Below are 27,982 nucleotides of genomic sequence, written 5' to 3' on the forward strand. Positions count from 1 at the left end.
CAGTTCTAACGTTGTCTTGCTAAACTGCAGTTTCAGTTCCAGTTATTTTGGATTTTTTTTCAAGTTGCTTTTATTGTAGTTTTGCAATTTGTGCTTTTTTCACTTCTTGATTCTGCCCTTTCGACAGTTCATTCAAATCCCTGAACTTATGAAGGCAAAACTTACAGGAACAGAAAAGGCACATTAACCTGTTCCTTGTTGATTGATCTCAAATGGACCTACCAACTATCACAGTCTCTCTCAATTTCTTCTGTGTCCTGAATTACATACTTAACACATTTATACTGAGCACATCTTCTCTGGTAACTCAATTAACTTCCCTAGAATCTTCCATCTGCTATCATACAAACATACACATAAACATACAAATCAGGAGCAGAAATAGGCCACTCAACCCTTTGAGCCTGCTCTGCCATTCAATTAAATCATGGCTGATCTGATTGTAACCTCAACTCCACATTCTCACCTACCACCGATAACCTTTCATTTCCTTGCTTATCTAGAATCTTTCTAGCTCTGCTTTAAAAGATTAAAAGACTTTGCTCCCACTGCATTTTGAGGAAGAGAGTTCCAAAAGCTCACAGCCCTCTGAGAAAAATAAAATTCTCTTAATCTCTATTCTAAATGGCCGACCCTATATTTTCAAACAGTGGCACCCTCATTCTAGACTCTCCCATAAGCGGAAACATCTTCTTCACATCCACCCTGTCAACATCTCTCAGGATCTTATATGTTTCAATCAGGTTGTCTCTTACACTTGTAAACTTTAATGGATACAGGCCTAGTCTGTTCAACCTTTCCTTGTAAGACAACCCGTCCAATCTAGATATTGATCTAGTAAACCTTCCCTGAACTGCTTCCAACACATTTACATCCTTCCTTAAATAAGGAGACCAATACTGTACACAATATTCCAGATATGGTCTTACCAATGCCCTGTGTAACTGAAGCATAACCTCCCTACTTTTGAATTCAATTCTGCTCACAATAAATAACATTTTATTAGCTTCTCTAATTACTTGTGGTACATGTAAAATTCATGCACTAGAACCCCTAGTTTCCTCTGAATCTCAGACCTCTGCAATCTTTCACCATTTAGATCAAATGTTTTTTTTATCTTTCATGCCAAAATGGACCATTTCGCATTTTTCCATTTGCCAGATCATACCCCACTCACTTAACGTATCTGCATCCCTTTGCAGCCTCCTTGTGTTTTCTTCACAACTTACTATCTTACCTATCTTAGCCGACATACCTTCAATCCCTTCATCCAAGCCATTTACATAAATTGTAAAAAGTTGAGGCCCCAGTCCTGATTCCTGCGGCACACCACTCATTACAATTGGTTCATTCTGATCCTGATTTTTCATCTTGTCTCATTTTTGCCTTAGATGAAAGGTTGAGTTAAGGTAGATGAAATAGGAGGAAACTCATGGGGAAAAACAGCAGCAATGACTAACTGAGCTAAATGGTCTAATCTCTGTGCTATATAATCCATATTATTTTACTCTCCCTAATCTCCTTGCTGTTTGCAATGTTAGTCTCTGAATGTCCCCCAGTCATATCTGTTAACATTTTATAATTTGTGTAGACAACTTTAATTATTGTAAAACTGCCAAAAGCATTCTTGTTTTATGTTGAGCGATTTGTACACAATTATTTTTATTTTTATTCAAAACGTGGTATATACGTTGAGGAATAAAAATTAAAATAGTGGTCTTCACGTGGTTAAAGCCCCAAGTTCAAGTTGCACCTATTGATGAGTTATCTAATCTCAGTCAGGACAGAAGTGACACAACAGGAAAATCAACCAGGATTGCTGTTCCTGAATGCTGAATAATGACTCCTGCTGTAGAACAATTCAGCTAATTTGTAATGTTCTCCATGTCCAAACGGCCTCCTGACATTGTCAGGAAGGTACCACATGCTTGTCTTCCTAATGATTAGTTGGCAAAGGCGGGATGTATTGGACTGATACAGAACAGAATTTCCTAGGTTTGATTCATGATGTGCGTTCAGTTAATTAATTTTAACTGGGCTGGCTGGGTGGGATGGGGGAGTGAGGGCAGCAGCAATTAGGCTGAATGAGCTCTGGAATGGGCCTGGTTGTCATCTGGGTTCAAACATGTGGAATAGCCTCTAACAGACTTGGAGCTTTACACCAGCAATTAACTGAGATGTTTCAATGAGGAGGAACGGGGAGAAAGTTAAAAGGAGCGAGGAAAGAAAATTGGCCAAAAAGTAATGTGCTGTTCTTTATTTGAAATAATAAAACAGTTTAAATGAAGTTGTTTATAGGTAGCTGAATGAACAAATGATTAAGCTCCTGTTCACTGTTCTAAACAATCTGAGTGGAAAAAAATGGCTTAACTCAAACTGTTTTGGTGGGTTTCCAAATGCTGAAGGCATCAGGTCCAAATGTAAACTACAGTGGGAAAAATATTAAATGGACAATGACTCCGAGAGAAAATGACTCTGGTAAAGCAATGGAAAAGACAAAGTACTTTCTTTTTGAAGTGTCGGAAGAAGAGAATTGGGGTTGAAGGCTTTCTGGCTGGCATTTGGTCTGAAAGACCAGTAATACAATAATATCTCTCTCAGGCACACAGCAATGGCTGGCGTTACTCAGCAATAAGGCTTGTCGACTAAGAAGCTTGTCAGCTTCTTGACTGTAACAGTGAATGCACCTGCACTGAAGGAGAATTCAGCTAACGTGAATGATTTGCAGAAGATCTGTCGGAGAACACTGTTGTGATTCCTCTGATTGAGATTTTTGAGTTACAACCATTTGTTTAAGGTATGGACTGTTTCCTAGACTAGAACCCAATAAGGATCACCAAACCCATTTCAAATCGACCATTTGACAGTCGGAAGAGTCTTGGCAGCAGCATGTACTATCTACAAGGTGCATTATAGAAATTTGCCAACACTCCTTTGACAGCATTTTCTGAAACCTTACTCCAAACTCATGACCACTACCATCTAGAAGGAGAAGGGCAGCAGATGTATGGGAGAATCACCACCAGCAAGTTCCCCTTCAAACCACACACCATCCCGATTTGGAATTATCGCTGTTCCTTCATTGTTGCTGGTTCCAAGATCAGGGAACTCCCTCCCTAACAGGGTCTACCTACACCACATGGATTGCAGCAGTTCAAGGAAGTGGTGCACAGCCACCTTCTATTGGGCAACTGGGGACAGGAAACAAATGCTGCCTCGCTGGCGAAATTCGCATCTTGTGGAAGAATAAGAAAGATTGACAGTGTTGGTGCTGTCCCTGTTCCTGCCCAGAAGGAGCTCAATGTAAAAATGTTCATGGCCATGGTAACTTTTGCATCCACCGTCAGCACCTTGTCACCCTGCTCCGAGACTGGAAAACCGCCAGAAACAGGTGGCAGCTTTCAGTGACAGCTGTTGAGTGAATCAGCAATGCCTGTTTCTGGCTTAAACTGAGCAAGGACGAGTGCTCCTTGAAATCTTTTGGGTGGATGAGGCCTCTTACTGAGAGCCCTTCTCCCCCTCTTCCTCTTTGAGCAGTTTGTCCTCCTCTTTGTTGTGTCTTCCCATTCTCTGGGTTATGCTGCAAGCCAAGGTGGACAGTAGCTGAAGCACCCATGACTGGGAGCAAGTGCTGCGAGTGGAACACTTGAAATGAGAACCAAGGCCTTCATTACATGCCAAACCACTCCCTGCAAACTTCACTAACTTTAAGTAGCAGAACAAACGACCAAACACATCTAACTGATTGGCAACATCAGGAATCAATCAGTAACTAACCTGAAAATGTGATGGTGATCCCTTTAAATAGCACTGGTGTGGGTTCCATCTTACTGCTCAATGCACGTTCAGTTCTGTGAGGTTGAGAGAGGGTGTTAGCTGGAGCGGTGAGGTCAAAAATGGCACCGCTATAGTCAAATCAAATCATCACCATATGCCTACTCTGCAAATGTTTGGAGCACTCTCCCAATGCACGTACTAACAACCTCACTAAATCGGTGCCTGATAGTCAGCACCAAAAGTGCACATACCTAACTGGATGCCATTTTGGATTCAAAATGGGACCTGTAGTGATAAAAATATGATTGCTATACATCTGAGTTTTGTGGCCTATCATTCTATACAGGCAACCACACACAAATACATGAAATAGCTCCATTAAAAATGCATTCATGAGTGACAACTCTTAGTTCCAAAAGCAGTCATCCATCAAAAGCTTAAAAAATATGGTTGATAATAAATGTTGCATTGTGTTCAATGTTTCATTTTGAAAAACTTAATAAGGCCATATTTGTCTTTGTTTTAGAAATATTTTTTAAAAACACGTTTAAAATTATGAAACATAACAATTTTAAGGAACTTATAATTCTAATGTGTCAAAGATGTAGAGAAAATTGAATAGAATTTGAAGCTCTGTGGAGTCTTAATCTGAACATTCTGTTCAATTTGAAAAAGGAACCATTTTAATAATTGCATTATTACTGGTTCGATTAAAAGATTAAACTCTAAATTTGTAACTTACCAGTAAGAATAGAATACATAACTTAATTTAAGATCAACTTTGTTTAAACAGGAAATGAATTCCGACTCACAGTTCAAGCAATACATGCAAAGAATTTCCAGATAATCAGCAACTCTTTACTTCCTTTGCATAATTGATAAATGCAGTCTGAGTTAGATTGCAAACGACACTTTTGCCTGCAAGGATTTAATGTTGAAATAAATTTGGAAAGTTGGAAATCTGAAATATGTGATTTTTAATAATGGTATCACTATTAAAAATCAACTATTTGAATTCACACAAGTCTATATATGCAGTGTGCTGTGAGAAAGACACATATTGAGCAAGATAAGACCACTCAGCCCGTACAACATGTTGTCTACACAAAAGCAGCAAATTTTCTTACAGCCAAATTGACTCACATTAACTGAGGGATAGTCACAGGTAAAACCTCTATGCAATCAAAATGATATGAGGTTACTCATTGACCCATTAAGATAGCCAAATGGAACTCCAAAAATTAAAGACTGTAAGAACATTTGGTGCCAGGAAAGGACTATGGCCGGAATTTTCCAACCTCCCTCGTGGCTAGGATTCTCCGGTCCCATTGCATTGAATGGAGTTTTGGCTGAGCACCAAATTCTCCATTTTCGCTGGCAGTGGTGGTGGGGTTAATGAGATCAGAGAATTCTAGCTTATTTGTCTCAACAAGCATTTCCCCTTTCAACTACTCTTAACTTCCCCTATCTGCCTTCTTGCCATACCGATAAACCCCTGCTCCCTTCACAAATGGAATGCATTTGCCCTGAAATAATTTATGCTGTTCACTTCAATGTCTTTCTCTGATAATTTACTGCAAGAACCTGTTAACTTCAGTGTTTTTAAAAAAACTTCCTGACATTTTTTTAAACATAATTTTTAACACCTGTGCTGATATTTTGTTCATGCCAATCTAGTATAACAATCCATATCATTCATTAGTAGTATTGAATTTAATTCACACTCAAAGGCTTGAATGAATGTACACAGTCCAAATCAAATAGATGGCTACAACCAGGATTGAATTAACAGCGACCTGGGGTGGCACAGTGGTTAGCTGCTGTCTCACAGCGCCAGGGACCTGGGTTTAATTTTGGTCACTATCTGTGTGGAGTTTGCACATTCTCCTCGTGTCTATGTGGGTTTCCTCCAGGTGCTCCAGTTTCCTTCCACACTCCAAAGATATGTGGGTTAGGTTGATTGGCCATGCTACATTGACCCTAGTGTCAGAGGATTAGCAGGGTAAATATGTGGGGTTACAGAATAGGGTCTGGGTGGGATTGTGGTCGGTGCAGACTTGATGGGCTGAATGGCCTCCTTCTGCACTGTAGGGATTCTATGATTCTGTGTTATTTATGAATTGATGCAGATATCTTTATTAATATTGTTTAATGATAGGAATGAAAGTATAATTTAAAACAATGTACTAAAATATGGCACAATCTAGATAATGATCAATATAATTATTTAGTGAAATATATTTTTGATTATAAATATGCCACAATAAAATATATGCTTTATATTTTATAAAACCCACACATTAAGATATCAAATACCACAAATTCCATTTTGGCGGGACCATAACAGGAACAATGTTAGAAAAGTATACATCATATGTATTGTTATTAATTTTGGTTTAAGAGTCTAGACAGTGTTGGCAACTTCATAACTTTATTGCCTAATATAACAAAAAAATGTGCAATAAATTTGTATAAACACTGGCTGTAAAATGGCCAGAGGAAATTGAAAGAGCAAATTCAAAGTGACAATTATTTTCATTGTAGGCTGTTTTCAACATTCTCAAAATTGGTTTCATCCTTCATTTTGACAATTGGCAATGGAAAGAAATTCACTTCGAAGAATGTAATTCGACACCACTGGCAATCTGGCAAACAGAAACACAGCCCAAAAAGGAAATGTTATCAACTTATTTGATCTGAATAACCATTGTTGCCTCAGCAGTAACAAACCACGGACAAGAGATTCTACTTTAGGCAGAATTGGCGATCAGGCTGCAAATTATGTTCAGAATTAATTTTAAGATGTGTCTTTTTTGCTTAGGCTTCAGCTCAAACCTGGTTGCATATCACCAAATGTGAAATCTCCCATGACCAACACAATCAAGCAAAGTTTTAAAACATAATTTCTCCTAAAAGGTTGTGTATAAAAAAATCCTTGATATTTTTGAGCGTATTTCTCTGTTGCACTTTTATTAATGATGTGGAGATGCCGGCATTGGACTGGGGTAAACACAGTAAGAAGTTTAACAACACCAGGTTAAAGTCCAACAGGTTTATTTGGTAGCAAATGCCACTAGCTTTTGGAGCGCTGTCCCTTCGTCAGGTGGAATGGAGATCTGCTCACAAACAGGGCATACAGAGACACAAACTCAATTTACAGAATAATGATTAGAATGCAGTCTTTACAGATAATCAAGTCTTAAAGGTACAAATAATGTGAGTGGAGAGAGCGTTAAGCACAGGTTAAAGAGATGTGTATTGTCTCCAGACAGGACAGCCAGTGAGATTCGGCAAGTCCAGGCAAGCTGTGGGGGTTACAGATAGTGTGACATGAACCCAAGATCCCGGTTGAGGCTGTCCTCATGTGTGCGGAACTTGGCTATCAGTTTCTGCTCAGCGACTCCGTGTGTCGTGAGGGCTGCCTTGGAGAACGCTTACGCGAAGATCAGAGGCCGAATGCCTGTGACCGCTGAAGTGCTCCCCAACAGGAAGAGAACAGTCTTGCCTGGTGATTGTCGAGCGCTGTTCATTCATCCGTTGTCGTAGCGTCTGCATGGTTTCCTCAATGTACCATGCCTCGGGACATCCTTTCCTGCAGCGTATCAGGTAGATATAGACATATAGATATAGACATCCTTTCCTGCAGCGCTCCGAAAGCTAGTGGCGTTTGCTACCAAATAAACCTGTTGGACTTTAACCTGGTGTTGTTAAACTTCTTACTGCACTTTTATTAATACAGCTGAAAATTAGTTGATCAGAAAGCTTCTTTTTACTCAGCGGGCACGATTATTTGGCCCTTATCACCAGCGGGAACTTCTGCCGAAGGCAACCTCCCCTGTGACAGGTTCCTGGCGGTGGGACGTGTGAGCCATGCAAAAAAAACTATACAGAGCTGCTTATCAGTGCATTGGTGTACAGTCGCCAGGTTCTTGTGTAAATCACATTTAAAAAGTTTAAAATATGGCTGTTATGGTCCTGGCGTCCAAACAATTCTTAATTTTTGTCGCCTCTTCCAAGGTCTGAAAATGTGTCCAAATAGTGGAAACTTGCAATGGTGATTTAATCAATCTTGGGGCATAACATTTTGTGACAGCTCCATGTTTTTTAAACCACCACAAAGATAACAGAAACTCGATTTACGCGAGGCATAATTTGTACTTGTAATTCCTCAACTTTCTGCACTCGTTTGGTTAGTCCTCGCTGAATTCCGCTTCAAATAACAACACAAGCCAGCAGGAACAAAGAACAAAGAACAGTACAGCACAGGAAACAGGCCCTTCGGCCCTCCAAGCCTGTGCCGCTCCTTGGTCCAACTAGACCAATCGTTTGTATCCCTCCATTCCCAGGCTGCTCATGTGACTATCCAGGTAAGTCTTAAATGATGTCAGCGTGCCTGCCTCCACCACCCTACTTGGCAGCGCATTCCAGGCCCCCACCACCCTCTGTGTAAAAAACATCCCTCTAATATCTGAGTTATACTTCGCCCCTCTCACCTTGAGCCCGTGACTCCTCGTGAACGTCACTTCTGATCTGGGAAAAAGCTTCCCACCGTTCACCCTATCTATCCCCTTCATAATCTTGTACACCTCTATTAGATCTCCCCTCATTCTCCGTCTTTCCAGGGAGAACAACCCCAGTTTACCCAATCTCTCCTCATAGCTAAGACCCTCCATACCAGGCAACATCCTGGTAAACCTTCTCTGCATTCTCTCTAATGCCTCCACGTCCTTCTGGTAGTGCGGCGACCAGAACTGGAACCCCAGGCCCATCTGTAATATTGTCCCTGACGTGATATTTTGATTGTTTTCTTTTTCAAAAGACAATGTAGGCTTGGTATTTTAAATGCACCTTATTTCCCAGTATGCTCAGCATGGCTTGGATTATGATTTTAGTTTATAATAAATTAACAGTTTGTATATGAATATATAAATGAAAATTTGGATGAGTGCTGAAGGGGAAAAAGATTTCTGATGCAGCTGGTGATATAACTTTGATATAGCCACACTGCAGCTGCAGCAAATTTCAAGAAGATAACACCATTCAGGACAAAGGCATCTGTTTGATTGACCTCTAAACTGAGCTTACACATTCACTCACTCCACCACTGGTGCACAGTGGCTGCAGCATGCCTCATCCATAGGAAGCACCTCAGCAACTCACCAAGGTCTCTTTGGTGGTACCTCCTAAATCTATGACCACTACCAACCAGAAATACAAGGGCAGCAGGGGTATGGGAACACCACTGCCCCCTAATTCCATTCCACGTCATGCACCATTCTATTTTGGACATATATCACCATTCCTTTATTGTCACCGGATCAAAAATTTGGAACTGCCTACGTAGAGCATTGTGGCAGCACCTCCACCACACAGACCACAGCAGTTCAAAACCCACCACCTCTCAACAAAAACCAGGTTTAGGCTGGCTTTGCCAGTGATGCCGAAAGTCCAGAGAATGAGAAATACTGTTAAGAACAGCTATGAAATGTGAAATGATTCATTTTGGTGGGAAGAATGTGGAAAGGCACTATAACATCAAAAGTATGATTGGATGTAGGACCAGAGGAACCTAGGCACTTATGTGCACAAATCATTGAAAATGGCAGGACAGTTTGAGAGAGCAGTTCATAAAATGTGCAGGATCTTGTCTAATAAATGGGGCCGGAGTACAGAAGCAAAGAAGTACTGATAAACCAGTATAAAACACTGATTCAGCTTCACTGGAGTATTGCCTCTAGTTCTGGGCTCCACAATTTTAGGAAGGATGTGAAAGTATTAGAGAGGATGTAGAAAAGATTCACAAGAATAGTTCCAGGGATGAGGAACTTCACTGCTTTAAAACCTACCTCTCGGGCCAGACCACAGGTTACACACCTGGTCACAGCTTCTCAGGCTGACATCACTTTTCTCCTTAAACCTCTGTAAAGCAGGGACATTTCCTGCATCAAAAGACTAATCAAATGCAAGTTGTTATTGTTGATGCAACCAATCAGCTAAACAACATAATTTTGATTTAGTTTCATCTGTTTATGCTTCTCCAAGCACAAGATGTTGCTAAAAATATCTCATCACTGTTCTGAACTTTAGATTACATTTGAACAGCTTGATAACAGATGTCAACAAAAAAGTGTCATAATCCTGAACAGTCGCAGACTTCAATTCAACCCGCATTTAGACTCCTTCCTAACCTTGTGTAATACAGGAACATAGGAAATAGGAATCGGAGTAAAAATACATTCTCTTGAGGCTGCTTTTCCATTCAGTAAGCTCGTGGCTGATCTTCCATCCCAACTCCACTTTCCCAGTCAATCCTCATATCGCTAGATTCCCTGAGGATCTAAAAATCTATTGAATATGACTGAACATCCACAGCCCACTGAAGTATAGAATTTCTAGATTCACAGAACTCAGATACAATTTCTTTTCACTTCCACCATAAACCACAGAGTCCTTGTCCTAAGAGTTTTTCACCTAGTTCTAGACCATTCAGCCAATCAACATCTATCTTGTCAAGCCTCCCGAATAACTGTTTGTTTCAATGAGATCACCTTCATTGTTGTGAACTCCTGGAACTTTAAATGCATCCCACTCAATCTCTCCTCATAAGACTCTCATCCCAGGAATCTATCTTTTGAACCCTCATTGCACTTACTCTACATCCTTCCTTTGGTACAAAGACCAAAACCATACACATTACTCCAGGTGTGGTCTCACTAAATCCCTCTACAATTGTTATAAGATGAACTTAATTATGGGGCAGCACATTGGCACAGCGGTTAGCACTGCTGCCTCACATGCCAGAGACCTGGGTTCAATTCCCGTTGTGGTCACTATCTGTGTGGAGTCTGCACATTCTCCCCGTGTCTGTGTGAGTTTCCTCTGAGTGCTCCGGTTTCCTCCCACAGTCTGAACGATGTGCTTGTTAGGTGCATTGGCCATGCTAAATTCTCCTGAACAGGCACCGGAGTGTGGTGACTAGGGGATTTTCACAGTAACTACATTGCAGTGTTAATGTAAGCCTACTTGTGACACTAATAAATAAACTTTAAACTTAAAACCTTACTGTTGTACTTCAATCCCTTTGCAATAAGGCCATTTGCTTTCCTAATTGCTTGCAGTACCTGCAAAATTTTCTGCGTATCTTGTGAGGACACTCAAATTTCTAAACATCAACTTTTAATTGTATTTCATGATGTAAAAAATAAAATTCTGCTCTTTCGTTCTTCTACCAAAGTGAATAATCTCACATTTTGCCACATTATACTCCATTTTCCACCTTCTTACTTAACCTGGCTAGATCTCTTTGCAACCTTTTGGTGATTTCCTCAAAGCTTATTTTTCCACCTAGCTTTGTATCATCAGCAAATATAGATACATTATAAATGGTTCCATCATCTAAGTCATGAATATAGATTGTAAATATTGAGACCATAACCCTGATCATTGATGTAACTCACTAGTAATAGACTGCTAACATGAAAATGATGGCCGGGATTCTCCCAAAAAATTCTAAGCTCCCAATGTGTGGGAAAATGGGAGTAAATCCCGTTAATTTTTTTAGCGTGGTTTCCAGAATAAATTTCCAACACCGTGCATCACAGAGTGCTCTAGCGGGATTCCCTCCGAAAAGTAGGGCGTGGGGCCCATTCCCGCCTGAGAGGCTGGCAGCATAGCGCTGAGCAGGCCACCGTGCTGATCTGTCAGCGTGGAGATCAGTGCATGTGCAGTGGCCCCCCATTGCCAGCCTCCAGATTGCTAGCCAGCCCAATCGCTGGCCAGCCCCAGAACCCCCTTTCGCTGGCCTTTCGACATTACCCCCTCTCCCCCAATCAATGGCCCCCCAGACCCCTCCAGGTAAGCCCCTATGACCCCTGCCGCCCTGCCCTGGCCAGCCCCGATCTCCCCGCCCTGCGCGGACAGTCCTGACACCCGCCCCCCCCGATTCCGATGACCAGCTCTAATGTTTCATCCCGTTCCCCTCGGCCAGCCCTGATCACCCTCGCTCTCTCCCCCATCAAACCCGCTTGCTGGGTGGCAGAGGGTCCAGCCCCAATGATCACCCCTCCCAATGTGTCCCGCCCCCCCAGTAGGCCTCACCGCTCTGGCCCCACCCCCTTGGCACTGCCTGGTGCCCAGTGGGCAGTGCTAAGGCACCCCATGGGCAGTGCCTGTTTTCCCCTTGGGAATTGCCAGGATGCCAGACTGGCACTGCCAGGCTGGCATTGCCCAAGGGGCACCCCCCTTTATCCCCAATCTCCCGGGAGGCCTCAATGGCCTCTCTTCACTCCAGTGTGGTCAGGTCGCCTGTTCCCTGTTAGTGGGGAGCAGTTGTAAACCCTGCTGGAGGGAACCATTCCCGGCGGGGCGGGGGAGGGGGTGGGGAGGCGTAGTGGGCTCAGAGAATTCATTCCCGGGCCTGCTAATCATATGGCATTGTCAATTACCATGACATTTCCATATGATAAGAACATAAGAACTAGCAGCAGGAGTAGGCCATCTGGCCCCTCGAGCCTACTCCGCCATTCAATAAGATCATGACTGATCTTTTCGTGGACTCAGCTCCACTTACCCACCCGCTCACCATAACCCTTAATTCCTTTACTGTTCAAAAATTTATCTATCCTTGCCTTGAAAACATTCAATGAGGTAGCCTCAACTGCTTCACTGGGCAGGGAATTCCACAGATTCACAAGCCTTTGTGTGAAGAAGTTCTTCCTCAACTCAGTCCTAAATCTGCTCCCCCTTATTTTGAGGCCATGCCCCCTAGTTCTAGTTTCACCCGCCAGTGGAAACAACTTCCCTGCGTCTATCTTATCTATTCCCTTCATAATCGTGTATGTTTCTATAAGATCTCCCCTCATTCTTCTGAATTCCAATGAGTATAGTTTAATCGGCTCCACGCCAGAAATCAGAACTCTTTGCCTGGGAGACGAGTGGAGACCGTGATGTCCAGCGGGAAGCCCGCGAAACGGGCGCCGCTGATGTCTCCTGGCCGCTGTGCTACTCAAGCAGCGCAGTGGGTTGGGTCAATCGCCCCTGACATGTTCTCTATTTTCTATCCTTTAGCTAATTCTCTATCAGCTAAATGTTGTGTATTTACAGTATTTATAGTGATTTCTTACAACAGCATTGAAGCTGAACGGAGCACTTTAAGATGATGTGTGCATGCTATCATTGAAGGTGATGTTATCGATCATTTGCGCGGGTAACTGTGCAGAGTAGGTTTGCTGCCTGTATTGAAATGCAAATTTTTCCAATCTTCAATTGAATATTTGGGACATGTAATCAACACCAAGGGACTTCATAAGTCTCCTTCGAAGGTCAAAGTTATTACTGAGGGACCCGCACCTTCGATCCTTCTTAGGATTACTAAATTACGACAAAATAATTGTCCCCAATTTACTGACCATTTTGAAACCCTTGCATAATCTACTGTCTCATAATAAAAAGTGGTAGTGGGTGGTTCAATGTGAGAAAGCTTTTGTGGAAGCCAAGGACGCACTGCTCAAATCAGAAGTCCTGACACATTTTGATCCAAATCTTAGTTTGAGTGTGGTACAACGCCCTATGGTATTGGGGCAGTGGTATCCCACATCCTCCCTTCAGGTGAAGAGAAACCTTTAGTCTTTGAGTCCAGATCATTAAGCAAAGCCAAAAGCAATTATGCACAAATGGAGAAAGAAGTTTTAGGAATTATCTTTAGGATAAAACAGTTTTACCAATTCCTGTATGGGAGGCAACCAGGGAACAATGTTTATTGACTAAACATTCCTGCTCATGTGCAGGAATACTGCTCACTCAACAATAAAGGTTTCACCAGTGTTACTGATGATTAAACAATTACGTACAGCACTCGACTATTAAACCACCTAATACAAAATAAATCGTCTAGAAAAAGCAACGGGATTAGATCGTACAGCAGAAAAACAAAGCAAAATGCCATGGGCAAGAAGATCTGGCAAGAAACTAAATTACTGGAGAAAACTGGGTCCCTTGGCACAAACCGGACCTGTCTCTTGCACCGTCCAAACCTGAGACAATGTTATACGGAGGAGATATGCAGATCAACTGTTGGCGGGAAGAACTAATCCATCAGGGGCAGAAACTGCAAAAAGTCCAAATCCAGCTGTGCTGAGAGATGACCTGGACCTTCCCAAAAACCTGACATGAACAGAACCTATTGGGGAAAGCAGCACTTCAAATGCAAATCAAGCACTGAGTCAACTTTAAAATGTAATGTTGGCTCCGGTTAAAACAACCACTAATGACATTCATATCGAGCCAAAGGCACCAGAGCTCTCGGCATGTGCCAAGAAGCAGACGCCTGAGGTTCACCGACAACCATGCAGAGAACAACAGCATCCAAATTGTCTGACTTATTGACTGTGTTGTTAATTGATTGTTCATGTTATATTTGTTTAATGTGTTGGGAACATTTGATTTAAAGGGGGAGTGGAAACTGAACAGAGCACTTTAAGATAATGCATGCATGATGTCTTTGGAGGCGACGTTATCGATTGTTTGCGTGGATAACTGTGCAGAGTAGGTTGTAGCCTGTATTGAACGCATTTCCTTAATAAAGCTCCTTAGTTTGTTGAACCTTTGTGGCCACCTAGCCTTAACCCTGCAAACATCAACACACAACACTACTGGTAATAGTTGAGTGAAGGATATGCTGGGGCATGAGATTGCAGATTGTAGCTGAATACAATTCTATGCTGCTTATAGCACACTACAATGCCCAGATATGTGGTTGGAAGTTCATCCCATGGTCACAAGGTTGCATACAGTCTGGTGAAAACAGATATAGTGGTTGCGAATTTTCTGGCCATTCTCACTGGTGGGATCTTCCAGTCCCGCCAACAGCCAATCCCCACTGTGGACTTCCCACGATGGCATGTGCGTAGAACGGGAAACCCCAGTTAAACACGCCATGGAGGGGCTGTGGAAAATACTGTCCAAAGTATTAATTTAGTGCCTCCGCCATTTCTTTATTTTCATTTATAATTAGAAACATAAGTCATTGAATTCCAAAAGTCATTGATAAGTCCCCTCAGGTTGGTCTGAAGTGACATATAGCTAAGGACTAAGGATGGCAGGTTTCCTTCCCTAAAGGACATCAGTGAATGAGTTGAGATTTTACAAAAGTCCAACAGATTTAGAGTCATGTTTACTGACTTTTTAAATCCAGAATTTGTTTTTAAATGGAATGATTTTCAGCTGTCATGATGGGATTTGAATTCCAGACGTGGTTTTGCGACTGAGTTTGCTGTGAGCGCAAACGCCGACATGGGTGGTAAAATATCTCGAGCGTCAGAAATGAGTATCTTACCGGTGATTTTCCCTGCCCTCGCCGATGACGTAACGGGTTCCGGCCCAGAAAGGTCATGAACCTCATTTCAATAAATTAACATCTTATCAAAGGGCTTCCACGCTGTATTGTCCCCCACATTAAAAATTCCCCTCTGGCCGGCATGACATTACATTGGCGAGGTTTACAAAAGGTTTTCAAAACATTAACCAGCAAAGGGAACTCGCTGGGAGCACACAGATAAGTATAGCCCCCAGGGGGAGAGGGAGGTGCCTGTGCAGCACCCTGGCACTTTCCCATGGCAACTTGGCACTTACCTATCACCATGGCACTGCCCCCTGTCTCTGCCCCCTCATACTACCCTTGCACTGCCCCAAGACTGCCCCAGCACTGCCCCCTAGCGCTGCCCCTACACTTTCCCTGGCACTGCTTGCTGACACTACACCCTGACACTGTACGTTGGCATCCCGGCAGTGTCTCTGGCACTCTGGCTTGGTCCCCTGGCACCATGGGACTGATCTTTGCCTCCCTGGGCATTGCACCCTGGCATTGTCCCGGCACCCTGCCACTTCTTGCTGGCATAGTGCCAGGGTGCCAGAAGGCCATACCAGAGGGTGGTTCCCTTTGGTAGAGGGTTCCCCTTGTGTGGTATGTGGGTGAGTTGCCCTTATGCTTTGGGTCGGGGGTGGTTCCATGTCTGTGAGGATGGTGGGGGCTGTTCCCCTTGTGCATGTGGGGACTGGTCTTCGTGTACATGCTGGAAGGAGGGGGAGTTCCTTCTTTCTTATCAGTGCTCAGGAATGACCAATGTTACTGATGTTTTCCAGCCCCGTCCCGCCAGAGTGACAGCATGGGCCTTGCCTGCAGATTGTTTCTGCACCCTATCCTTACATTAATTAGTCTCAGCCACCAGTACTACTGATACATCCACTACCATACTCTTCTTTTGTGTGGTCACCTAGATTTTGTGTCAGGTTTCCAGAACCATACTCATGGCAGAATGATCTGTTGACACAGTAAATGATCTCTGCATTGACTAAATGATAAAAGCTCCTGAGTTTGAAATTTGTTAATTCATAGTGTTAGCAATCATCTTTGTTAATAATTGTAACAGTTCCTTTTGCTAATTTGTTCTTTCCCAGAAACTTAAAGCAGTAGACTTCTTTACCACCCATGTCATTCCTGCTATCAATGACCTTGAGGCGTTTAAAAGCAAAGCTTGATGTCACTTAATCGTTACTTCTGGACATACCTCATTTGCTCGACTACTGTATACTTTTCAGTTTTAGTGCTATGGGTCTCAGCCCTTTATCAATCTGTTTCAATAAAAAAAAAGCTATTGGAATGAATGAGAACCAACTATAATATTCTCTGATAAACTATTAGTAATTAATATTGCCTGCTGCTAAAGTTGCTACTTATTGATTACATTAATCATTACTGATGACATCCTGACAGGTTAGATATTGAATGATTACAGAATGTCTATTATTAGACTTTAATGTAATCAGGAAAATTGAACGTCAAAAAATAGCTATTACAATGGTATTAAGATAATTCTTTGGGGAAAAAATACATATACATGGAAGGTATTTTGTTTTAGTTTCTTTGGATGTTAGGATCATTGAATGAATCTGGCACCTGTGATCCTGACAGCTTGCAAACCATCCATTTTATAATGCAGCTAGTTCATCGAAATGCAAGATGGGAAAAAATAGCCAACACTGTGCCCGCTGTTACCACACAACTGATTTCTGTAATTTATATTAGTGACAGCACAGGGATTGTCCCAAAATACCTGAAATTCCTTTCAAAGGTTAAAAACAGTACTTAGTGCTCAACTTTGCCAAAGAGGATCAAGTTCCATCACCGGGACATGAGTGGGAGCTGACCTGCTCCAGGAGATGGCAGGATCCTGTGTTGACCAATTAGCAGGCCTCTTTTGGGTTTGCTGTTCAACCGAGAATGAGCACCGTGAGCCCTACCCACCCCAGAACTGCTGGGCCAATCAGGGAGCTGATTTTTAGCAACCCCCGCAATGCCACTGTTAAGGTGCCTTGATGTTGGAGGGATCTCAAATACAGGTGAGTCTTGCGGAAGGTATGACCAGGGAAGCAGACCCTGGAGATCAAGATAAGTGTGTGAGGAGTGGCATTGGTGCATTGGGCATAGGTGGCAATTTTGCCGGTGGCCATCTGAGGACCATGGGGCATCCACCCAAGAAAGTCCCGTTTCTTTGCTTTTCCAAACACTAACTGGACAATATCACCATAATAAACTGCATCATAATGTCATCATGACTATTGGCTGCTGGAAGCGTAATTCTTTGATTGTTGAATTGGACATGCATTAACAGAATGGTGATTTGTCATGCTAAGAAAGAACAGGCCTGCGTTTATGAAGCAACCTTATCACATGTCACAGAACACCCCAAAGCTCTTCACTTGCAATTAATTATTTTTGAATTGCAATCATTTTTGATCTATGAGTAAACGCGTGAAAATCGATTTTCACACAGTGAGGCTCTACAAACAGCAGTGTAATGGCTAATTCAGCTGTTTTGATGTTCTTTGCTCATTTCCCTCCTTGAGGTGAGGCTTTTCACTCTTGTTCAGTAAAACTCTGCCGAGCGACCCAACCATGATCATGTGGAACACTTGTTCAAGCGTCTCAAACAGTTAAATTCAATCACTGTGGTTGGGAACCCAGGATTCCACTACTGATCCATCTTTTAAGTGATATATTCTGTATGACATAATCCCCGAGTCTCAGCATTTTCATCAACAGATTAAAGATTAACTGCACAAAGGTGTGGCCTATGGAATCTGCACAGAAAGTCATAATTTTAACATTGGAGTGTTTGTGTTGCCTTCCATTACGCAATAGCCTCAATTACCCTTTCCATTTAATCTCAAGAGTATAGAAACTTGGGTGGCTCAGACAATTCAATAGTGCCATTTTAGCCTATCATTTGGAGTTAAAATTACTCCCAAAATGCATTCATATGTATTTTCCCTGTGTCATATCGACATCATAGATGGACAAATTCTTTCCTTCTTTAACCTCAAATCTTTCTTCATTTCTGATTGACCATGTGACGGATATGGAAGCAAATATAGTTAGAATGAGGATCTAAGTATAACAATTGTTTTAATATCATCAATCAATCAATAAGTCAAGTGGAGTAAATGAAAAGATTATTCCCTTACCTTTCTCTTTCGGAGTTTTATGTTGCAATCTGCAGGGTTAATATTATACGTATTTTCCTGTAAATTTAATATTTGGGAACTCTGCTTTGAAATATTTGTAGCATTATTTCTGTTATCAGAATCATTTTCCGCTTGTGCTACATCAAGACTGAATTCCTCCAGAAAGGTTTGATCCAAATTCTCCCTTGAGCATGTCTGAGATGCAATTAAACAATTTGCAGGGGTAACATCCTCTGATGTTGTTTGTATATCATTATTAGTGACAAGACACTCAGCCATATTCTTAGTAACCTCCCCATCGCATTCATCTCTTGGCATGTCATGTTTTCTACGCTGCTGTGCAATTACTGCAGTGTGGAGAAGCTCCTCTGTTGGGACAATTACATCCAAACTCTCGTCCACGTCTTTCTCCGCTAAATCCTTCAGATCGAATTCCTCAGAAGATTCCGGGTGTTCAGGCTCACTTGTTTTCTCATCGCTCTTTTCCTCTTCTTCAGGAACTGAATCATAATCAGGGTCATTATCTATTCCAACGTTCTCAGATATATTCACTTGCTCGATCTCTTCTAATGGTGATGTTTCAGTCGGCGTTCGTTCATTCCCTGAGGGCTGCAGTTCCCCCACAACACAATCTTCCTCACAACTGAGATCTGAGTTTTCATCAGATACATGGACTAAAGTCTCTGTGCTTGCTTCTAATGGCAGAATGTACTCCTCACTTTCATGATTGTCATTTTCATCCACTTCTCTTCTGTGGTCGCACAGTTGCTTTGTTTGAAGGGCAGACAGATCAGAGTTAAGACAATATTCTGGTAAAGAAATACTGGAAAATCTTTCCTTCTTGTCTGCTTTCGATATTTCATTGCTTTCCATACTTGGTTTTAGATTATCCGCCACAAGTCCATGACAACAGACTGCTCCAGAATCAACAGAATCAAATGAAAAGCCAGGCCAGTTGGTCACATGATCTTCCCAGCTTCTTTTCTTATTAGTTAAAGACATGTCATCACAATCCAGTTACAGATTTTTCCAGGCATACATCAGAGAGAGAAGAGAAAAGAATCAGGGAGACCCATTGACTTTCTCCATGATAAAGAGCACTTGGCAGTTTCTGCTTCTCAAAGCCATGTTAACAGAATCTGTGTCACAAAGAAAAGAACAGCTTCAGAGGTTTGACAAAAATGCATCTACGTAGACATTCACTATGTTCTGTGCCAAGAGTTTTTTTTTCATCACAGCAACATGAGAAATATTGCCTTTTCTTAGACTTATATATGAATGTTCACTCGAACATGTGCTGCCATTTAAGTATTAAAATGGATAGAACAAAAACAGTTTAAAGTATTCACTGAAAGAGTCTCATGTGCTTATATGAATAGCAATATACATGAACTTCATTGAAAAAATACAGCTTAGAATTTGCATTTGTGTTTAACATAAACTTTATTGAGAAACAAAAATGATATAATGTGAGTTCCTGTTATTAATGGTGTAATTGAATAGAAAGATATAATAGATATTAATTCTTCATGGTAAATTCCCAGTACAATTTAATAATTGTTTCTTAAAAGAACAAATAAAAGTACAGCATAGGAACAGGCCCTTCTTCCCTTCAAACCCATGCCGAACATGATACCCTGATTTCATGATAGTAGTTTCTTCAATCTATTAGTAAGTTTTAAAATAAAGCTTGCCATGTTTGAGACAACTCGTTTTCGAGAACAGCATCACCCAAATGGCATCAAATACCAACAACAGCTATTTAACCAACTTTTGAACTCCGCTTAGAAAATAAAGTCTAACTGGGGTAGAGGTAGGTAGTACTTTGAAGCATATAATTTCATGCATGACAAACATTTGACCAAGAAACTGTGCAGTAAGGAAAATATTAATTTATTTAAAAAGCCTGGGGAATCTGTAATTTATTTTACGAATGCTTGAAAAGGACTTTAATTTGATTTGATTTATTATTACCACGTGTATTGGGATACAGTGAAAAGTATTATTTCTTGTGTGCTATACAGACAAAACATACCATTCATAGAGTACATAGGGGAGGAGAAAAGGAGACGGTGCAGAATATAGTGTTACAGTCATAGTCATAAGTGTATCAATTATAATGGGATCAATTGTAATTATCATGGATAATAAGAAATAGTGGTTTGTATGGCCTGACAATCCTTGATTTGATAGTAATAGCAACAGGAAGGAAGTTAAGAAAGAAGATGCATGTCTGGCAGACATAAAGAGGTGTAGACACAAAGGAGAGCTACAACCAGAAGTGCTGGAAAGTGAAGGCAATCAGCACAGAGATGCAGACACAAAGAGAAAGCAGACAGAGACAGAAAGAGAAACACAGTGGATTCTTATGAAGGGAAGACACAAATTGTTCTCAGTCAGTTTTTCAGTTAAGGTTGCATGGACTCTTGAAAGGACTGTGTGAGCTGGCTAAAAAGATTTAAAACCTGGAAAACGGTATGAATATCTTAGAGATGCTAAAGAGCTGGGTGTTTTCCCAGTGGTCAAATCATGAATCAGGGTTTATTGGTAGTTAGTTGAAAAGAATTTGTTGAAATCAATACCATCAGAACTATAATGACTCGAGAGAGAAAGGATTCATAGAAATGTGTCTTGCTGACGATAATTGTACCCATGAAATTCAAAGGTAAAAGCTGTTGTCAGATAGGGCTCCTGACCTACCCTGAGTGAATAAAAAGCATGTTGTAGACTTGTGTAGTTATGTAATGCCACATTTGTATGGGGAGTGGTGTGGGTGCTTGTGGTTCCGTAAGATCTAACTCTGCTGAATCAGCTATTTAAATTGTAATTTACCTTTTTATCTGAAGTTTCAATTGCCTGTTAATTTATGTGTTACTTGAATTGGTCCTGATTTGTGTTGACATTAAAGCTAAAAAAACTGGAATCTTGTTGGTAATTTCTTCATTTGGGCGTCATTCAGTAAATTTGGTTATTTTGGTTTACGGTTTTCCCATGGAGATCGTAACAGGTGATTAATAACATTATCATTTATCATTGCCACGAAGAATTTGAATTTATCTTGGAGACCTTTCTCATAAGCATTAATACAGTAGCAAGCATTTTGTCCAATTTTGTGTGATAACTGTCCGGTGAACCACCTTGGGATTTTTACTATGTTAAAAACATCATATAAGTTTATTTATTATTGTCACAAGTAGGTATACCTTACCACCGCAACAAAGTTACTATGAATACCCCCTAGTTACCACACTCCGGTGCGTGTTTGGGTTCACTGAGGGAGAGTTTAGCATGGCCAATGCACCTAACCAGCATGTCTTTTGGACCGTGGGAGAAAACCAGAGCACTCGTAGGGAACTCAGGCAGACAGGGGGAGAACGTGTAGACTCCACACAGACAGTGACCCAAGCTGGGAATTGATCCCAGGTCCCTGGCGCTGTGAGGCAACAGTGCTAACCACTGTGCCACCGTGCCACCCAGAATTGGAAGTTGTTACTGTATCTTAACAACATGCACAAAGGAGAATTAAGGGAGAGAGCTTGCCCGCAGATCTCCTAAATTAATTGGGGAAACTACAACCCAATTGGTCAGTGGAAAGCCCTTTAGCATGGTGTACTTTGACTTTTAAACGACTTTTAAATAAATCTCACCAGGAAAACTTGGGTTCACTGACCAGAAACATAACTAGACCAGCCAAATAAATACTCTGAATATAAAAGCAAGTCAGGGCTAAGTACTTTGTGCTGAGTAATTTATTTCCTAACTCCCAAGGCCTGTCCACCGCCTACGAGGCAAAAATCAAGAGTGCAATGGAATACTCTGCACTTACCTGGATGAGCATGGCTCCACCAAAATGCAAGAAGCTCGACACCATCGGGACAAAGCAACCCATTTTGCAAACAGATCAGAGAGACGTGGGCTTTTCAGACCAGAAAGCAGACCTCTGAGAGCTGAGTTATTGAGGTACATCAGATAATTATATTACTTAAAAAAGTAAATGCAGAATATCTCTTTATTAGTCACTAAAATTAAATTCTATATGAATATCTGGAGACAGCTAGGATCTCAGTGTAGTCCACTGAATGCAGGAATATGTTCATGCAGGACCGTATCTAATATAAGCAGAGACATTTAACATGAATAAACATTCTTGTAAGTTCAGTACATGCCAGCACTTCCTTACAAGCAAGTTCCTTGGCTGGTATGCGTGGTTACAGGCTGCGCATACCAGAATGCTGTTAAAAGTTTATCATCTGAAGAGAGAATGGAAAAAGTATAAAATTCTAATCTAAACAGACATTCTTAATGGAAGAGAACTCAACTCAACTCGACCAGTATTATACTGACTCTTGCTCTGTTTCTTGCTTGCTATTCATGGGACTGTTGTTTCAAAGTGATGGGATGTATGAGAAATGTAGCCAATCCTGAGGGGCGTAAAACAGTCCAAAAGAAAAATCTCAAAGACGTACAGAACACGGATTACCAATGTATGAATTCCATAAGGATTATGCAGGCTTTTGTTCACCCAGCCAACACAATTTGCATTATGACCTTTTTCACCAAAAGGAGTGCCATGCTGATTGCAATGATTTATGAGGGCTTTTATTCATTGGCGTTCTTGTTTGTGGAAGAATTGATCTGGTCCACGGTCTTTTGAATATTTGCCTCATGAAACTTCTCAAAACTCTATTTTTGGGTATCTGTATTCACGTTAAAGAATTTTGTTATCATGGTGATTTTCTAGTATATATCTTCGCAACTGATTCATCCGTTAATTCATCTAGTTCCACTGTTAATTAAATATTCCTCTTTCCTCATGAGATTGTAACCTCCCAAAACACAAAGTATACATTACATAAGGTACTAAAGAAGCGTGGAAATATTAGGTGACTGAAATTTATTCCATTAAAAAGAATTACGTGAAAGTAAGAGACAGTAAATCTATATGTAGCAACATAGGGTCAACTATTTTGTTATGATTACAGATGCTGACTGTCATAAATTGAACATAGTTACAGCTCTATGAAATGAAAAAACTCACTGGAATGATTATCCTTATTTTTTTCAGCATGAAACAGTTTTAAGATAGATGAATTGTGTCTTTTAAATACAATATATATCATACACTTATCCAATAATTTTGATAGTGTGTTCAAAGACCTAATATTGAAACAATATGCATCAGTTGGAGTCTTTTAAAAAATAAAATGCAAGGCATAGATGGCACTGGGAAGTAGAAGTTCAATCCTTAATTTTGTTGCGTTCTCAATCTTAGCTGTGCTACCGAAGAATAGTCATGCCACTTAATGGAAAGGAGAGATCAAACCATTGTCCCATAGGACAGACGGAAAATCAAATGGGGAGTCTCCATTGATTGCTCCCATGTTCCTCTTGGCAATCCAGGCAGAACAACATTGATTTGGGTCTGGGAGCCACATTGCTGCTAGGGCACGTGATGGTTATGGCCAAAAGGTAGGAAGGAAATGGAAGAGAACTTGCAAAGTGGGATAAAGGGAAAAACAAGAGTAGGTGGTTTCAGAAGACAAAATTCTTTTGCAAGTTTAACAAAATGATTTACCATTGATCTTTTAAGAAGGACATGAACAGTAAACAGCTTAAGCACTCATTATCCGTCATGTAACTTTGACAAGAGCAAGCTCTGTTATGATTCAAATTGTAACGTTTCTTTTTGCCATTGATATTTTCTCAAATCCCAAATCTGTTCAGCAAAAAGGCCTCCACAAATTATAATTCAGCATTTAGAAATGGATCGGAGGAAGGAATTTATGGGAGTATTTTGTTGGCAGGGAGAGGTGCGTCTGCATTAAGCATTTGTCTGGTAGTGTCTAACTGTGGAATTTCTAGGCTATTGTCCCTGTAAAATAAATCACAAACAAGAAGCCCTTTTTAGCAAGAGAAACAGCCTCTAAAAAGATCAATGTTTTTCCTTTACTGAAAATACACTAGGAATAGGCCAGCATAAGTAATGTCTCCTCACTTTTCTGCGCCCATCTCAGTTTCTCCACCTAATGTAATGCAAACGGTAGTGAACTTGGTATCTGAACATAAAGCTGCATTGTCATAACATTTACACATGCCGCAACTGAAGCTCAGAGAAAGTCCACGCAAGTACACATTTGAAGGGCCATTGCGTTCATGAAAAATCGTTTGGCAAAATATTTTCTTTCATATCTTGAAAGAATTCAAGATCTTAGATTTGTGTTGAGTTAGCTAATCTCAACCAGGCCAGTGGTCAAATGCCAAAATTGACTTCATGGTCGCCAGGAGAAGGAAAAAATAATAATATGGTAGCATTTCTGCTCCTAATAACTACACACTGACCTTTGCCAAGGGCACATATATGACTATCAATCAGAAGATGATAACATCGTGTACAGCAGTGGAATCCTCCACAATGAACATAATCTGTTGGCACTGGTCACATGGCTCACATGTATAAAGAATGGCTATTTGGGTAAAGTGTTATAGCCACTGGCATTTACATGTGATTATGGGCTGCATTTTCAACATTTTGGGATGACTCGGGAGCATGTTAAAAATGGTGGGCAGTTCCAGATTCTGGGCAGTCTAATTTTCAGAATTGCCTTCAAAGGGTGTGAGTTGGTTTGGATCAAAGGCCCACACACGTGACTTGGCTGGCACTATTGTGGCAATCAACATATCTTATTCCCCCAAACTTTCCATGACGTTGGGTCAGATTATTAAAGAGTCAAGGTTCACGGCCCTTCAGAAGAGTTGTGAAACTAAACTGCATGATGGGACCTTTCAATATATTCTCCTCATGCTCCCTATGTCAAACTATTATGATATTCCACCCCACCCAGGCCCTACTATGTCTCCTGTGACAGGTTATTGTACTCCACTTAATAAGGATTGGCTGAGAGTCCAAACATCCATTACTCTTGGTGAAACAACTGCACACCAGAGAAAACATTACTTGATTGACAGCTCTGGCACTCTGATCTCTGCTATCAATTCAACAATATTTATTTACAAAAGGTTAAGTGATTTCAAGGGTTTATGGTTTCTATTATTAATGCTTTCAAAAATTTGGATGATTGACACTTTTATTGCTCTGTAGTGAAAAGACATTCTGAGATCCTCCCAGCTTAAATCCCATTATGACCCTCTCATTAGAGTTAGTGACCATAACAAGATTTGCATCCGTGGCGAATGGAACCCCCATTGTTATAGAGTTATAGAGTCACACAGTATGGAACAGGCCCTTCGGCCCAACTAGTCCATGCTGCCCTTTTTTTTAAACCACTAAATCCCAATTGCCCGTGTTTGGCCCATATCCCTCATATCCATCTTACCCATGTAATTGTCTAAATGGTTTTTAAAAGACAAAATTGTACCCGTCTCTACTACTGCCTCTGGCAGCTTGTTCCAGACACTCACCACCCTCTGTATGAAAAATTTGCCCCTCTGGATCCTTTTGTATTTCTCCACTCTCACCTTAAACTTTTGCCCTCTAGTTTTAGACTCCCCTACCTTTGGGAAAAGATGTTGACGATCGAGCTGATCTATGCCCCTCATTATTTTATAGACCTTTATAAGATCACCCCTAAGTCCCCCATGCTCCAGGGAAAAGAGTCCCAGTCTATCCAGCCTCTCCTTATAACTCAAACCATTAAGTCCTGGTAGCATCAAAGAACAAAGAACAAAGAAAATTACAGCATAGGAACAGGCCCTTCAGCCCTCCAAGCCTGCACCGACCATGCTGCCCGACTTAACTAAAACCCCCTACCATTCCGGGGACCATATCCCTCTATTCCCATCCTATTCATGTACTTGTCAAGACGCCCCTCAAAAGTCACAACCGTATCCGCTTCCACTACCTCCCCCAGCAACGTGTTCCAGGCACCCACTACTCTCTGTGTAAAAAATCTGCCTCGTACATTTCCTTTAAACCTTGCCCCTCGCACCTTAAACTTATGCCCCCTTGTAATTGACTCTTCCACCCGAGGAAAAAGCTTCTGACTATCCAATTGTGGAATGTAATGAATTAATAACTTATTTTTAAAGCTTTTTCTTATGCATCCTACTGTCACTATAGGGTTAATTGGTGCTATACAGTGTATGGAAAGGCATGTACATGCTGCAACTTGGCATAAGGGGCATGAGGGGCCATAGGATTGGTGGGTGGAATGCCATAGCTAGGCATAGTGGATGCGACGGGTAATGGTGGTGTTAGTGGAGTGCCATAACCTGGCATAGGGGGCAAGAGGGGTACGTGGAGTGTCATACATTGACAGCTAATGGGGGGGTGGGGGGTGCCATAGTTTAGAATAGGGGGCATTTGGGGACATGGGGATGAGTAGGGTGTATGAAGTAGCATGGATGGGGCATCGGAAATGTGTAGGGGTTGAGGGGGATGTGAGGGGTGAGGGCTGGAGGGCCTTTCTGATTTTATTCTAACCGGGACAAAGACCCACAGCACCAAGACGGGCCTTTTAAACAGCAAGCCTTTGCATCTAGCAGCCCCTGTGGCTGACTATGACCTCCCCATTCTGGATCAGCTGACTCAGGTCCAGCCTGGAACCATTCCCCTGCAATGAAAATCCTGCCTTTGTGGGCACTTTCTCCTGAGGCGGACAGGCTGATCTGGGAATTTTCTCAACCTCTACGAGCCACCTCGAGGATGAAAATCCAGGCTCATATCTCAGGAAGAGTCAGCGTCTGCAAGACAGGAGAGACAAAGAAACAAAAGAAAACAAACTCGCTCCAATAAACAGTTAAAGTGCCAAGGAAAGCTGCTCCTTCTACCCACTAAGCTGTATGTAAGAACTGTCAACACTTATTCTTCAGGAGGCTGTTAGTCCACACAGAACTATTCCTGAATAGAGCAGAGACATGTCTCTGATTGACCATAGGGCTGTAGGCTTCATACAACAGGATACAGACAGAAGGTTTAATAGGCAGCAGCTTGAAAGGAGACAGAGGTATTGCCATGCACCATTATCTGCTGTAAAACAGAAGCCATAATGCATTCACAGATGTGGGATTCTAATATATCTAAATTACTTAACGTTTACTCTACCGAGCTTTTGTGTATGTGTATGTGTACTTGCACATATGTTATCACTTTGCCTCTAACAGACATCAAACGTTTGATCAGTGTATGTACGAACAAAGTTCCACGCTGGGTTAGATTGTCTGGTAATTAACTCTCCCGGCTCTGAAAATACTTTGCAGCTTTCATGGACACATTTTGCCTGTTATAACAATATAAATGATTGTGGAAAATTAGTGATTTCAAATTTTGGATAGAAAATTTAGGAAAATACATGAAACATTTCCCCAGCACTCAGGAGTCTGATCTAAATTTTTAGGATGGAGGGGGTTCAGCCCCCACCATCTGAAGAGGTGAAGAGCACCCCCCACTCCCCGCCCCACTGACTCCAAAGTGCCACAGCCAATTGATGCTCAAATGAGCATTGATTAGTATCAGGCCGGACTTCCTCCCCTCACTCAGGAGGAAGTTCCACCTTGGAGACCTGCTGGCTAACCTGATTGACCAGCAACTCGCCAGCTTCTTTAGCAACAGTGCTGCAGTGGCCAGAAGAGGAACTGCACAGGAATTGGAGACCTAGGAAAGTGTCACCGATCCCAGGGTGGGGAGAGTAGGAAAGGCCTGAGAGGTTTCAGTGTCTCAGGGTCCTAG

General features: G+C 41.5%; 1 protein-coding gene across 1 annotated transcript in view; it reads right to left on the bottom strand.

Annotated features, from left to right (window-relative positions):
* Nucleotides 1–27,982, bottom strand: part of dlc1 (DLC1 Rho GTPase activating protein) — a 476,263-nt gene that overhangs the window by 440,853 nt on the left and 7,428 nt on the right. Inside the window, exon 2 of the mRNA XM_078217495.1 lies at nucleotides 18,298–19,436. Coding sequence (XP_078073621.1) covers nucleotides 18,298–19,299 — 1,002 coding nt within the window. The 5' untranslated portion in view covers nucleotides 19,300–19,436. The remainder of the gene's footprint in view (nucleotides 1–18,297; nucleotides 19,437–27,982) is intronic.

The sequence above is a fragment of the Mustelus asterias genome, chromosome 1 (assembly GCF_964213995.1).
Source record: "Mustelus asterias chromosome 1, sMusAst1.hap1.1, whole genome shotgun sequence".
NCBI classification, from domain to species: domain Eukaryota; kingdom Metazoa; phylum Chordata; class Chondrichthyes; order Carcharhiniformes; family Triakidae; genus Mustelus; species Mustelus asterias.